This window comes from Colossoma macropomum, unplaced genomic scaffold (assembly GCF_904425465.1).
Source record: "Colossoma macropomum unplaced genomic scaffold, Colossoma_macropomum, whole genome shotgun sequence".
NCBI classification, from domain to species: Eukaryota; Metazoa; Chordata; class Actinopteri; order Characiformes; family Serrasalmidae; genus Colossoma; species Colossoma macropomum.
This window is the reverse complement of record NW_023494802.1, coordinates 22,398,587-22,412,987: the sequence shown is the minus strand read 5'-3', so window position 1 is coordinate 22,412,987 and position 14,401 is coordinate 22,398,587. Positions and strand designations below refer to the sequence as shown.

Here is a 14,401-nt window from a genome sequence, read left to right as displayed (position 1 = left end):
AGGTAGGGGCAGGGCTCTGCCCGATACACGTCGTAAACATTAGTGTAAACAAGGTCTAGAATGTTCACCCCTCTCTTGCAAAGTCCGCATGGTAATGGAATTTTGGGAGCACTGACCTGAGATCTGTGTGATTAAAGTCACCAGTGACAATAAACAGTCTGTTGGGGTGCTTGTTCTACCGTTCACTGATGGCTCCAAACAGTTCACAGACTGCCTCCTTGGCATTCATGCTGGGGGGAATGTAAACTGCTGCTATGAATGTGGAGGGGAATTCTTGCGGGAGGTAAAACGGCCTACATCTGACAATCACAAACTCCACTCGCGGAGTTCTTACACTATTTTGTGTTGATGTAAACACGCACGCCTCCTCTGCGTGTTTTTCCCGTCAGAGCTGCACTTCTGTCGGCAGGAGTCAGGAATGTTGGCGCTAAGCCACATTTCAGTAAAAACCAAAACGCAGCAGTCTCTGAACTCTCACTGGGTAGTCCGCTTGAGCCTGATGTAGTCCAGTTTATTGTCCAGCGAGCAAACATTTGCAAGAAAAATGGCAGGTCGGCTAGGGTTAGCCTTCAGCCTAGCACGGACCTCAGCCCTCTTCCCATGCTTCTGCCTCCTCACGCAGCACTTTTGGCGGACCCTCCCCCGGCCTCCCTCATCAGGAAATGTAGAGGAATGCCGGGTGAAAGCAGGCCCCCGCATGTTTTGTTCTCTTAGCAAACTGAGCTCATGAAGCTTCTGCAGCAGGCCGTCTTTAAGGTTGGTTTCTGTCTGTTTCCTTATCTGTAGCAGGGTCTGGCGGTGGTAATCAAAAGTTGCGGTGGTTTCCATGTGCTTGCGTTGGAAGTGGAGTTTCCACATCAACACTACATACAATATCCATTCAAAATAAAACCATTACTTTCAAGTAATATATGATAACTTAAAATATAAATATAATTTATTCATAAAACAATGTCACATTAAGTCTATATTGACATTGCAAGCTTTATTGCTCTATTCCGGTCTTCTTGCCTTGAAAGTTTACATTCATGTTTGTAAGTGACCTATATCTAGAAGTGGTGTAAATCTCTTCCCTGAAAGAATATATATGCAAACATTTTCCAAATGGCCACATATGTACACTATAGGGCAAAGAGTATGTGGACATCAGACCATCATGCCTATATGAGTTTACTGGATTTCGGACTATGTCACTGAGAATTTGTGTCCATTCAATCAAAAGAGCATTTGTGAGGTCAGGCACCAATGTTCAAATAAGTAAGTCACCATTTTAAAACCACATAGGAAAGTGGCTCAAATCTGATTTGATCTGTTTTTAACATTCAGACAGCCCTTCATCAAATTAAATCACATCTCATCATGCATCTGTATTAAAATGAATCCTTTTATGTGAAGATTCAACTTTGTAATATTTAATGAAAGACTGGTATAGCCTAAACAAATGACTCCCATTCATTTTTGCCCCCACACAAGCACTTTTTATTATTTCATTATTTCATTTATATTATTTCAAGCACTTTTATTTCCTTTGCTCGTCAACCATCAAACTGCATGAAATCCTTCAGGGCAGGTTTCCAAAGCTCTCATCCACAACCATACTGACCAGCAGCCTGTCACACCAGCTGAACGTTTGAACGTGAGTTGGGGTGTTAAGTCCATCCTAAACCTTACGTTGAGAGGAGTTAGTTTAAAACTAGCAACACACAGAATTTCTTTTGCACCACAGACACTTACGGTATACTCTTAACTAGAAGTGCATAAAGTGATCATAGATTAAAACACTGTAACACATATTGATGTTTTTCACTCTCTGCAGCCCATCAGTAACGTCACCTTAAAGAGGAAACATTACACGCATGATCTCCACACGCAGTGAAATGGCTCACATTTCTCTCTTTTTGTACCACACTTACTTTGCTTAAGGTATGTCTGTTGTATTAGCTATAATTAAAAAAGAGACTGTATTTTACAATAAAGTGGTGTTTTCAAAGTGTCCATCTCATGTATGTGTGTTTATTCTGTTTTGCTGCTGGAATTTTTCTGATGTTCAAACTGGGGTTCTCATGCACAATATTTTAAAGGCACTTTACCAATGAATGGTTGGTAACATTAGGGAAGCTATGTTAGTTGTATTTTAAAAATAAAATCTGTTATGTATTGTATGATTATAAGGTCAGTGTCACTCACAACCTGAGTACTGACAGAGCTGCTTTTATTGCTCTGCACTCTGCTAATCCAAAGGCATACTGATCCACACTCCTCTGTGCTGTTTTTCATTCCTCATTCCTCCTGTAAACTTCTATTCATTTTCAACAACAACTAGCAACCACGTCACAACCACTAAAAACAGCTAAGTACACACACCTAATACCTAACAACACCTAAGCAAATGCCTAGCACTAAGCCTAAGCTATGTAATCACTGCATTTTCTTCAGTAAAAGCATCATTCTAGTTAGTGATTGCGCATTCTAGGTACTAATAGTAAGCCACCACTTTGTGATCTAAGTAGGCGTGATGGTTCAAAGTAAGAGAGAAGTTCGCTTAGGTACTGAGGGGTGAGGGTATTTAGAGCTTTATATGTCACTAAAAGAATTTTGTAATCAATGCAGAATTTACCTGGCAACCAGTGTAGGGTTGATAAAACTGGAGTGATATGGTCAAACTTTCTGGTCCTTGTGAAGACTCATGATGATGCATGAACTAGCTTTTCTGCATCGTGTAGAGACAATGCATTTCTTAATTTAGCAATATTGCAGAGATGCAGGAAAGCTATTCTAGCAATATTTGTTATATGTGCATCAAAGGACAGATCAAGATTGTGACACCAAGGTTTTTTACAGACATGATGTAACTGAGAAACTATTAAGTTTAAGTGTTAAATTAGATAGTTTGTTTCTAGCAGCTTTTGGACCAAGAAGAAGAACCTCTGTTTAATCAGTAGGTGAAAGTTACTCAACATCCATTCTTTTATGTCTTTTATACAGTCCTCAATCTTGTTAAGTTGAAGTTTACCATCTGGTTTGGCTGATATATATATAACTGTGTGTCATCAGCAGTGGAAATCGATGCTGTGTTTACTGATAATGGTACACAGTGGTAGCATATAAAATGTAAATAATATAGGTCCTAAAACAGAGCCTTGTGGAACACCATACTTTATTTTGCAAGAAAAGACAACTCACCATTTACATTTGCAAACTAATAGTGATCAGTCAGGTAAGATCTGAGCCAGAAAGAGCTAATCCTTTTACTCCTACAAGGTTTTCTAGTCTATCTAATAAAAGTTTTCTATCGTATCAAATGCTGCACTGAGATCAAGGAGGACTAGCAAAGATACATTTCCTCGGTCAGAGAATAATAAGAGGTTGTTTACAATTTTCACTATTGCCATCTCTGGACTATGATGTGGCCTAAAACCAGGCTGAAATTTTCTATGTATATGATTCCTATGCAAACAGGAACTTGATTGTTTTGCCACAACTTTTTCCAAGACCTTTGACATGAAGGGAAGATTCCAGATCTATAATTTGTTTGCAGGGATCAAGATTTGCTTTCGTAATCAGAGGTCTAATTACTGCTAGTTTAAGAGTTTTTGGGATATAGCCAGGGGTAAGAGAGGAGTTTATTACTGACAGAATAGGCTTGGTTATTTCTGGCAAAATTTCTTTGAGTAAACCTGTAGGAATTGGATCTAATATGCAAGTAGAAGATTTTGAGAAGGAAATAATTTTAACTAGTTCAGTTTGTTGAAGTAAGGTCAATGATTCCAGCCTTTCTGCAGTAGTTACAGTATTCTTAAGATCTGGATCTGCTGGCTTTGTAAGACAGCAGCTTTATAGAGTTTAACTGTGTGTTCTGAGTTTTTTGATTTTTTCAATTTTTTTACTGAAGAAATTCATAAAATCATTGCTACTGCTAATGGCATCTGGAGTTCAAGTAACTGTTTGGTTCTTTGTCAATTTAGAAACAGTGCTAAATAAAAAATATAGGATTATTATTATTATTTTCAAAGAGAGAAGAGAGATAGGTTGAGCGTGCTGCAGTAAGTGCTCTTCTATAGTCTATAAGGCTATCCCTCCAGGCGGACAGGAATACTTCTAGTTTAGTCAGGCACCATTTTCGCTCTAGTTGTCTGACAGTCTATTTTAAAGCTCGAGTATGATCATTATACCATGGGGCAAGGTTTTTTTTGTACTTGTTAATGGAGCCACATTATGTAAAGTAGAATGAAAAGTATCCTCTAAGAACTTGGTCATAATATCTAATTCAGTAGGATTAGGTGGACAGCTGACTGAAGCTGATAATTGTGGGAGGTTTCTGATAAAGCCACCAGCTGTGGAGGAAGTTACAGTCTGCTTAACACGATAGCATGGTGATGAACGTACGTTATGACTAAAGTGAATTTCATATGAGCTTAGTTAATGATCTATGTTTACACCAAAGGTCAAAATTAAGTCTAGAGTGTGGCTGCAATAATGAGTGGGCCCCTTTACATTTTGAGGGAAACCTACAGAGTCTAAGATAGATATAAATGCCTTACTTAGTGCATCTTGTGGTTTATCAAAGTGGACATTAAAATCTCAGATAATTATTACTTTATTTGAAAATGTTATTAAACTTGATAGAAATACAGCTTTTTGACCTGATGTATGTTTTATGTACAACTGTCGTTAAATAATTATTTTTTTCTCCATAGTAATAAATGAGTACAAAAGTGGCACACCCATCTACTGTACTTCTGCGTGACCAAAAACCACCCTTTTGCATGTACTATCAGTGCAAGCCCCCAAGCACAAATTCAATATTGTTCTAACCCACACTGTGTCATTTTTTCTTTCCTGGTTTCTCACGTAGACTCCCATTCATTTTTGCTCCCACAAAAGCTCTATTGTTTTTTCACCTGACAGCTACCAAACTGCATGTACTCACTCAGGGCAGGTCCCTAAGCTATTTTACACACCCATACTGACCCACATTTCTCTATGTCATTTTTTTCATCCCACGTTACTCACATATACTCTGATTTAGTTTTTAAGACCATTTATTGTTACAACTGTGTTATAACGATCAGCAGAGCTTTATTTTACAGCAAAGGAGGATTATGTTATTTTACCTAAAAATGCAGTTCTACTGTGGAGCTGCAACAGGGCAGTAAAAGAGCCGCGTGTTGCTGACATCTTAATAAAGAGTTAATAAAACATTTTTTTAACAGGCTATTACTAATAGTACTGCGCAGAGCCCGGGTCACTGATAAGAATTTTGAGGCTAAAGTGTTTCTGAAGTTTAACAAAGGACTCTGAATGTCATGTATGTGCATATCCTGCTGAAATGTTTAAATTGGAGCAGTTTTATTTTAACAGTTGACAATGCTTAGCACAAAACTGTCAAGCTTAAAATAACATAATCCTCCTTTGCTGTAAAATAAAGCTCTGCTGATCGTTATAACACAGTTGTAACAATAAATGGTCTTAAACGCTGGAGTTAATGTATAACTGCTAATTCACCAACCTTTAAAGCTGAAGCTTGGCACGCAGACTGTGGGTCACACAGCAACACAGATAACAGTCTCGCCTAGTTAGTAGCTAGCGAAATGACAAAGAGTCTGATAAAATCAGCCTGCAACTGTTTTATGTGATTTTAGTTAACTTTTAACTTTTTTTTTTTTTAAGTGTCTTTTTGGGATGTTTTAGTTTTTGTTTCATTTTTATTATTCTATTTTGATCTATTTTAACAAGCTATTGTTTTTGCATCTTTCATTTCTTTATTCATTTTATTTATTATATTTTTTATTTGTCCCTAATTTATCTTATTTAACTTACTATATTGTTGTAATTTTAATGGCTTATTGATCTTTTTTTAATTTACTACTATGATTATTATTACTCTTTTATCATTTGAGATGTTTTAATTTCTCAACCTGATTTCTGTATTGGCTCTGCTACATTGTAAATGAGGGTCTCCCACAATGTACCATGAGTTTAAATAAAGGTTGATTGATATAAAGTTTACTTAATGCTATGCAATCGCGCTCAGAAATCCATGTATGTAAAGTTGTCTTGTGGTTACTTTGAGCAGATACTCAGACAAAGAGATTGCATATTCATAAGGAAATTGAGTGTGAAACATCTTTTCCCCACCTTAACTCTGCTCACAAAAAGGACTGTTCATATATCAGGCCACAGACAGAGGAAACAAAAAAAAAATGTAACATAAGAAGAGCTCATACTTTGTACTTTAAATCTGCAGACTTTTATTTTTGTATCATGTCTCAGGTCGTGGTATCTATGTTCAGTTTGTTTTTTATCTTAACTCACACAGAAATCTGACAGACGTGTTGTTAATTATTAGACTCACAGCATTTGCACATTGAAGAGTCTAACCGAGCTGTGTTTGTTTTGCATCGATTCATTCAAGATTCAAGTTTTATTTGGCCAATGATAAGTCATCGCAAAATGTGCGAGCATAGTTTAAGAATTACAAACAGAAATAAAACAGCACTGACCAGCAAGTTTGCTTTAGCAGGCCAGTGCCACTGCTGAAGAACTGGAAGAGTCCGCCATCCTCACAAGAGACCGACACAAGTCAGCTGGTCTTGGGTAATGGCCCCAGTGACTCTGCTGTGACCCAAGCACCCTCCTCTAACCAGCACACAGGTCCGTGGCTCTCCTCCCCAGGCTTTACAGTAGCAAGGCATCCTCACCTCTATAGCTATATGATTCAGTCTCGGCGCTGTGTTACTCTGCCTCCCTTTTTAGTTCAAACCTAGATCAGTCATAACATTAGCTTTTATATTCCATTCTGTATACTGCTCAAATCCCATAAAATAGCTATTTCTGAGTTTCAGCTCAGCACAGTTTGTTTATTCGGTTAATCTCATGTCTCTAGGATCTCTCTGCACACTTATTAATCTATCCTTTAGTGCCTATGTACCGAATTATTTACAAATGACTCTTTATTAAAATTAACAATTGTTTGGTTGTGTGTGAGCTCAGAACTAGTGCAATATTGTGTTTTCCCTTTTGTTTTTGTACGTTGTTTATGCAGAAATCTGAGTAAAGCGGCAGAGGGGTGCAACTGGTGGTCCCCGTTTCCTGCCCTCAGCAGGTTTTGTATCTTGTCAATGGGGTGGTGCGAACAGGCCACTTTGCCATAAAAAATATGGAAACGGCTGGCTGCCCAGTTCTTCTCGGTGTGAAGCTGGGCTGATGTAGAGTGGTTCTGCAAGTTGATAAAGAGTGTGACAAGGATGAGCACCTGCCCCTGTCGCTCTTTACCTGTCATACAGCGATACAAGAATCTACTGGATGCACTCCAAGTGCTCTTATGATGGAGCAGGAGTTGAGAGTCCATCTTCTCTTATATGGCAGAGCCCCAGATGACCAACTACCTGAGGAACTTTCTCCAGATTATATCGTGGCTCTGCAGCAGAGGATGGAGGCGATCCATCAGTTGATGAGGGAGCACCTGGCCCAGGTGGGGTTTTTGCAGATCCAGAACTATGACCTGCAGGTAAGGGCCAGGATTTCAAGCCAGGAGAGAGGTCTGGCCCTGTATCTGGAGGATTAGGTAGGGCGCCCTAGTCCTCAGGGCCCTCTAGAACGTAGCCCACTAGGACCTGACCAACACTCTCCAGCCATTCAGAGACGCCTTCAGGTTGAGGTTATCTGGATAGTTGGAGCACAGCAGCTTTGAAATCCTCACCCCTTAGTGACCCAGGAGGACCGTAACATAATGGACAGAAAAGAGACCGAACCCAGGGGTACGCTAGATATCCCCTTCGGCTGGAAGCTCTCAGGGAGGAGGTGATGGGCTCTTGAATGTTTAAAAGACTTTGTCTTGTGGGACTGGTAAGCTGCAGGGTCGCTGCTCTTGGACAAAGAGAGATGCAATCTCGCGTCAGAGCACTCATATTCTATTTAGAAAAAAAATGGTCTTCATGTTTATTTTAAGCTATTTAGTTTATAAGGAATGTTACCATTTGTCATGCTGTGTTTTTCAGGGACTCTAATTTTGAAGGGCAGGACTAGGTTATGCTGTATGTGGATGTAGCTGGGTGATGGAGCGAAGTCAGCTAACAGTGTGAGCTGAGAGCATTGTGTTTTCCCTTTAGTTTTTGTACACTCCTTCTGCAGAAATTAAAGTAACACTAAGAACCTTGACTCCCCCGAGTCTCTTGTGAGAATCCCTCATGTTGCAATATGATCAAGTCCAGGGGTTTCTAACCCCAGTCCTGGCAGCCCCACATTATGCACATTTTTGTGCCTTGTCTCATCTAGCACACCAGATTCAACTCTTCATCGCCTGGTGTCCTGTGTGTAGAATAGGGAATACACACAAAAATATTCAGAGCATGGGGTGGCAGGATTGGGATGGGAACCCAAGAGCAAGCCAAAATGTTACATGGTTAGCGCATATTCTTGATCAGCCTAAAAGAAAAACATTTAACTAGCAAACACATATTGATATATGGATAACATGTTATTTTCTCTGACACCTGCTGACTTAAAGTCAAATGAGTTTGTTAGCACTCAGATATGCACTTGAGTTGTAACATTTACGGCAGTTCTAAACTGGAGAGACAGCATGAACACAAAATTAGAGCATTTATTAGTCAACATTTCTGTGTTTTATCGCAATGGATAATGCCTATTAGTTTCCATCTGCCCTACCACTTGTAAATGATTAGATAAATTTTATGTAGAAAACATTTCAGCATAACCATTAACTGTTGGAATGAGGGCAAACAAGATAATTCCTTGTGACTTTTACTAGCCTAGCTGTTGACACTTTTATTTAAACAACATTGTTTCCCTCAGTATATTCCAATATTCAAGAAAACAGACACGCATTTTTGAGACATATAAATTGTAGGTTGATCCCTTTGCCCATACCCAATGGTGTGTAGGGGCGTACATCAGTTTATCTGAATTTGTGTTCTTGTGTTAAAAATCAGGAAAGCAAATGACCAAAAGCCATGCTCAGTTTGGGGTTAGTGGACATACATACATACATACATACATATAAGTCAAATACTCAAGGTGTACCATGAATACACAATCAACTACAATGACATTTGGAGGAGAAATTCCAACATAGGGGCATAGAATTCAAGAGAAGGACACAGAATTGTAGTGATTTAGGAAGTTCATACCTTTGTGGACCTCCTCTTCTGTTCATGCCATGTATATTTTGAGCATAAATAAAGAAGTCAGATTTGTTCTTTGTTCAAAAGCTGAAAAACCAAGCACCTAAGACAGTTCCCAATCCACAAACATCACATTTTTAAGCTATTTTTAAGCTGTGGCATTTAGAAATTCAAACGAATATTTAGCCTGCTAATTGTCATGTAAATATTTTAGAACAGAAATACCTATAACTTGCAACAAAACATGGCATCAGATTCATATGAACCTTGTGCATGCTTTAACTTCACTTTACCAACACAAAAGTAAAGTGTACTAAAGAGTAATATTATTTAAGTTCTTAATTTCTACAGAAATAGAAACAAATTTAAGACATACCCATTTGCACCCTGGGGAGTAAAAGACAGTTGATCAGTTAGTGTCATTCTTGAAATTACTGACAAAATACAGCATGTGGTCTCAGCATGCCCTAACATTGAATATGCTATACAGAATAAAGTTACAGCAGTGAACTAATTTTTGAAATGTACTGACAATATATATGATGTTTATACTATGCAATTTCTAAACATATTTATTGCTGCAACATGTGTATGGAATATTCTTGTTGACAAATAGCGCTTATTTGTGAAGAATACAAATACAAAAAGGTACCAACACACTTACTCATACTTTTCCACTTCTTCATTGTCTGACATCTTTCGTTTGTCCTAAAGATTTTTTTAACTGCATTTATTACTGTAATGTACACTATGCATTCTAACATAAAGACATATAACCAGTGATAGCATATAGTCTAAATGATGAGCTCACAACTTACTTGCAAAGAAAGTAGCAGTCCTGGTGCTTTCTGAGATTAATGCTAAAATGTTCTCTCTGAGTATTTATCCAGTTTTAGCCACAGATGAGAGAGAGCAAAAGGGAGGGACAGAAAGAGAGAAGGGGAGCCGTCAGAGAGTCCTTCAACCTCACCACATTTATTTTTAACCTCCCAGATAATATGTACATTGTCTTTTCTCCACTCCTTAAAAAGACATATGCTGTTCCAGTGTGATAAGAAATAACTTGATAAGAAATGTCCACACAACACATCACTTAGGTTATTAATAACCTGGTCAGTTGGTCAGTTTCTCATTGAATCAATCTTTTGGTGACATAATGCATGCTATAATTACAGCACTTACAATTACACTAAATGCACTGCCCTAGCTGTTTTCATTTTTTAAATCAGATTAAATGTTTTTAAAGGTTTTTAAAAAAAGAATCTTTAAAGCTTTATCTTGCATATCAACGGTGTTCAAAAAAAATTATCTCCAAAATAGTAACTTTACAGGAGAGGGCAAAAACATTCCTTACTTTCAGTGTAAGATAATGGAAAAATATTTTCTTCTAAGCAATGTTGGAGCATTTCTAATGCTCAAATCATTATTAATTTTTCACACAACATAAGGGACAGCTGCCATGTTCAAACGATGCAGAAAAGTATAAATCACAAAAAATGGAGATACATGTTTCTCTTTGAACAGCGACGATATGCTAGTGTTCTGCAGGTAGAGTAGTTTAACTGCATTTGTTGGTTCAAAATAAGTGTGTATGAAAGTGAGGAGAGAAATTTAAGAGAAAAGGAACTTGAAAGGCATTTGTTTGTATGGGCAGTAGAAACCAAGACATCAAGCTGATTGGGCCAGAGATTATTCTGATTTTTGGCAAAGGTAATTGTTTAAACATGGGGTGGTTGTGGCCCAGTAAGTCTGCTAGACTAACATAGCAAACCAAATATGACATCTCTTTACACAGATGGTGATGTCACTTACCTAAATACAGTACTATAATTTGGTTTTACCTTGTATGTTTTTTGTTTTTTTGTATCAAGTGATATTTAGTTTGCCAGATATTCAACATCAGTAAACATTCATAAAATGATTAATTTTAACTGCAATCAAACATTTTTGGCAGCTGCTGTAAATTTTGAGAGTAAAAACCCAAAACCCCGACCCCAACTGGATTTTAAACCCAGCCCAACTTGGTGGAAAGATGCAAACTGCTAACTGTGTAGCAAGTCCCTTAAATCAACATGTACAGCTGATAGACTGGAGAAAACTGGGATAATGAAAAAAAACAAAAAAAACAATTGCTTTTAACCCTAATTCTTGTAAATTTCCAAATCCAATGTCAGTTTACATTACCTTCTAGGTACAACGAATTGTATTCCTGTCAAAAAAAATTTAACATGTTTATGTATCAAACAAAAATAAAATGATTTTAAAAAGTTAAACAGTAAATTTTAGTAAAAAAATGCTGTTGAGTAGAAATTTGTGGTGTTTGAAAGAAGTTTGTGTTAACCTTAACCTTTTACAACTAATCATTGACCCTGATAGACTATTACTGTACCTTTTAAGTTATATTTATTTACTTATACAGTACCTTTTATCTGATATTATCCAACAGATGTTTTTGTTGTTTACCCTAAAATAATTAACACTGTAGCGTTCCACTATTGGTTTGTGTGGCAGTGGACACACAGAGCCTCCTAGGAAAGTCCTGCGAGTGCTGTAGGAGATTTTAATTTGTAAAGAGTTGGTGGTATGGACAATAATATTGCATATATGTGTGTGTGCTACTGTACTTGGCTATGGGGTAGTTGGGACAGTGTTGGTGCCTACCGTCAGAATGAAATGCATGGCTGTTGATGACCTGCCTGCTATCTCAGCCTTTTTGAGGTGCTAGTCAGTAATGTCCCTCTGCTGCCTGTTCAATAAAAGAGCCTTTCCTGAAAGTGCTATGTTTCCTGTGTCTCCTTCTTTGGTGTCAGAAGTGGAATCGCCCCCTAGTGGTTTGGAGGAAAAAAGCGATACTATGATCAACGAAGAAGAGCGAGCCCAGCTGAAGATTGCAGAAAAAGGTGCAGCATGGTGAGGACAGGGCACAAAAACGATGACAGCACAACAAAGACCAGCAGCAGAGTGTGGCGGAGGACAGCGAAAGAAGCCGCAGTGAGGGGTACTAGACAAGGTCCAGCGAGAACGCCGGGGTAGCACTTTGGGGAGACAAGACGTGGCCCCGAGTGAGGATTAGCGGCATGCATGGTTGAGAGCATGTGCCCCATGGTATGAGTGTTTACTGGGACAGTGGACATCATGTTAGATACATGATACTATACCATCAATATGCTAGTTAACAGTGAATGTTCTCATACCAGTTGTAGTCTGTTATGTGTAGGTAACAAAACGAGCTTTAATTTCTCATCTAATCACTAGTATAGCCTATTATGGAGCCTGTAGCCTAAACTAAGTAGCTACTGGAACTAGACTAAAGCATGCTGATTTAGCTAGCAACGTTGTGAATGCTCTAAATAAGAAATGGATACTGCAGTTTGGATTTCACATTAATATGGAAAAAATTACATTAATATGTAAATTATGCTCAGAAACCCTTACATTTTCACCACAGCGATGTTATATGTTAGCATATAGCATGTGTGCTGCATACTTGAATATCTCAAGAAGTCAATGTTACTCTCCCAGTGAGCAAAACATGTTAAATAGATGTCTTTATTACGTCTTACCTGGTTGTCTAAATGACGTCCTCAGAGGGTGCAGAATGAAAGTTTTTAAGACTTCTTTTTTGGACGTCTTTTAGAAGTCACCTTCTAGACGTCCTGTAAACATTGAAATTTAGTCTTGTGTGTTGACATTCTACAGTTTGCGCAATCATTGTTCAATAAATATTTAATCAGTTATATGCAAAAAATATGTGTAACTTGCTCTTTAATTTACTTTAATTTAATAATGCATATACTTAACTGAATGAATGACATGTAGATACTTAGAAAACAATTTTCAACTTGAAGAGAGAGAGAGAGAGAGAGAGAGAGAGAGAGAGAGAGAGAGAGAGAGAGAGAGAAAGAGAATAGAGAGAATAATGGCAAACATTTTAACCTCACAGACTCCTTATGTATAAAACAATTCAGTTACAAACAAATCATTGCAGTTACGTCATAATTCATTGTAGTTACTGAACTACTTTTAAATTAAAGACTAAATAATAAGCATGTGCCTAAAGGGGTTATTGACTGTATCACACACCCCCCATTCTTCCAGGTGCATGTTTAAAGACACTGCATTCCGTATCTCCACTTCAGTGGCACTTCTGTCACATTTTATAACGGCAGCTACAACATGAATTTCATACAAATTAATCATAATAAAACATTCAACGTCCAAACTCCCACCATCCAATCCCATCAACAGAGGTGTAAGTAACGAATTACATTTACTCTCATTACTGTAATTGAGTACAGTTTTACTGTAACAGTACGTTTTGGAGTAGAATTAAATTATAGTACTTTCGAGTTAATTTTTAAAGAAATACTTTAATTTTGTTATTTTACAGTGTAGAAATAAATTATGAGCATATCAGCTCGTAAACCAATGATAACAAAGCGCGGTTAAATTTAAAAGATTCACCAATCAAAAAACAGCAGCTCCAACAGGAAAAACACTACAGAAATGTCCAGTTTAGTGGAGAAGGACAGAGAACTTAACCAGCACACATGAGGAACAAACCACATCCAAATCTATATCTATATTCGTTTTCACATGAAGTAAAGAAAACAGCGTTCTTATCAGTGACCAAACTCGAAACCTGCTGAGATCTGCCCTCACATCTCGACTCCAGCCTAAGGGAACATTAGCTGAGCTGCCTGATTGGATCTAAACAGGTACTGTGTTTACGGTTTTCTTCTTCCTTTTATAGTGATTCTGTATATTAAACTTGAAATCTGCTGCGTATGTTTTATTACAAGTATCTGTCAGCTGCTTTAGTTAACAAGAGTCGCCCACAGCTTACCCATTTAAAATACAGCCTAGTTTAGCTGCTGTTGTGGAGATAAACGGTCGTGAACGGCTGTGAGACAAGAAATCTGGTGTAATACAGGTTCTTCTTAAACTATGATTCTGTCGCGCTGTCGTTGACTGACCTGATCTGATCCCTCCCCACCCTCTCTCTCTCTCTCTCTTTCTCTCTCTCTCTCAATTCAATTCAATTCAGTTCAGTGTTGCTTTACTGTCTTGACAAATGTTAACACTTGAATTGCCAAAGCTTTTGTAGGGAGATTGAGAACCAAGTACAACATATACAAAAAGCAATAACAGATATAAAGCAAGAACAGATATAACAGGTATAATAATAATAATAATAACACCACCACCAACAAAACAATAATAATAATAATAATAATAATAATAATAATAAGCAG

General features: G+C 37.7%; 1 protein-coding gene across 5 annotated transcripts in view; it reads right to left on the bottom strand.

Moving 5' to 3' along the window:
- Positions 1-10,070, bottom strand: part of tnnt2a (troponin T type 2a (cardiac)) — a 52,404-nt gene extending 42,334 nt beyond the window's left edge. For 4 of the 5 annotated variants that reach the window (XR_005008465.1, XR_005008466.1, XM_036591910.1 and 1 more), the window contains exons 1-4: positions 9,965-10,070; positions 9,811-9,854; positions 9,523-9,533; positions 9,153-9,170 (exon numbers count right to left, since the gene is read on the bottom strand). Coding sequence is in view for 3 of the 5 variants with exons in the window: in XM_036591910.1 (XP_036447803.1) it covers positions 9,153-9,170; positions 9,523-9,533; positions 9,811-9,842 (61 nt within the window). In the remaining 2 variants the exon portion in view is untranslated. The remainder of the gene's footprint in view (positions 1-9,152; positions 9,171-9,522; positions 9,534-9,810; positions 9,855-9,964) is intronic. The other variant, XM_036591912.1, reaches the window with a different exon arrangement.
- Positions 10,071-14,401: the final 4,331 nt, after the last annotated feature.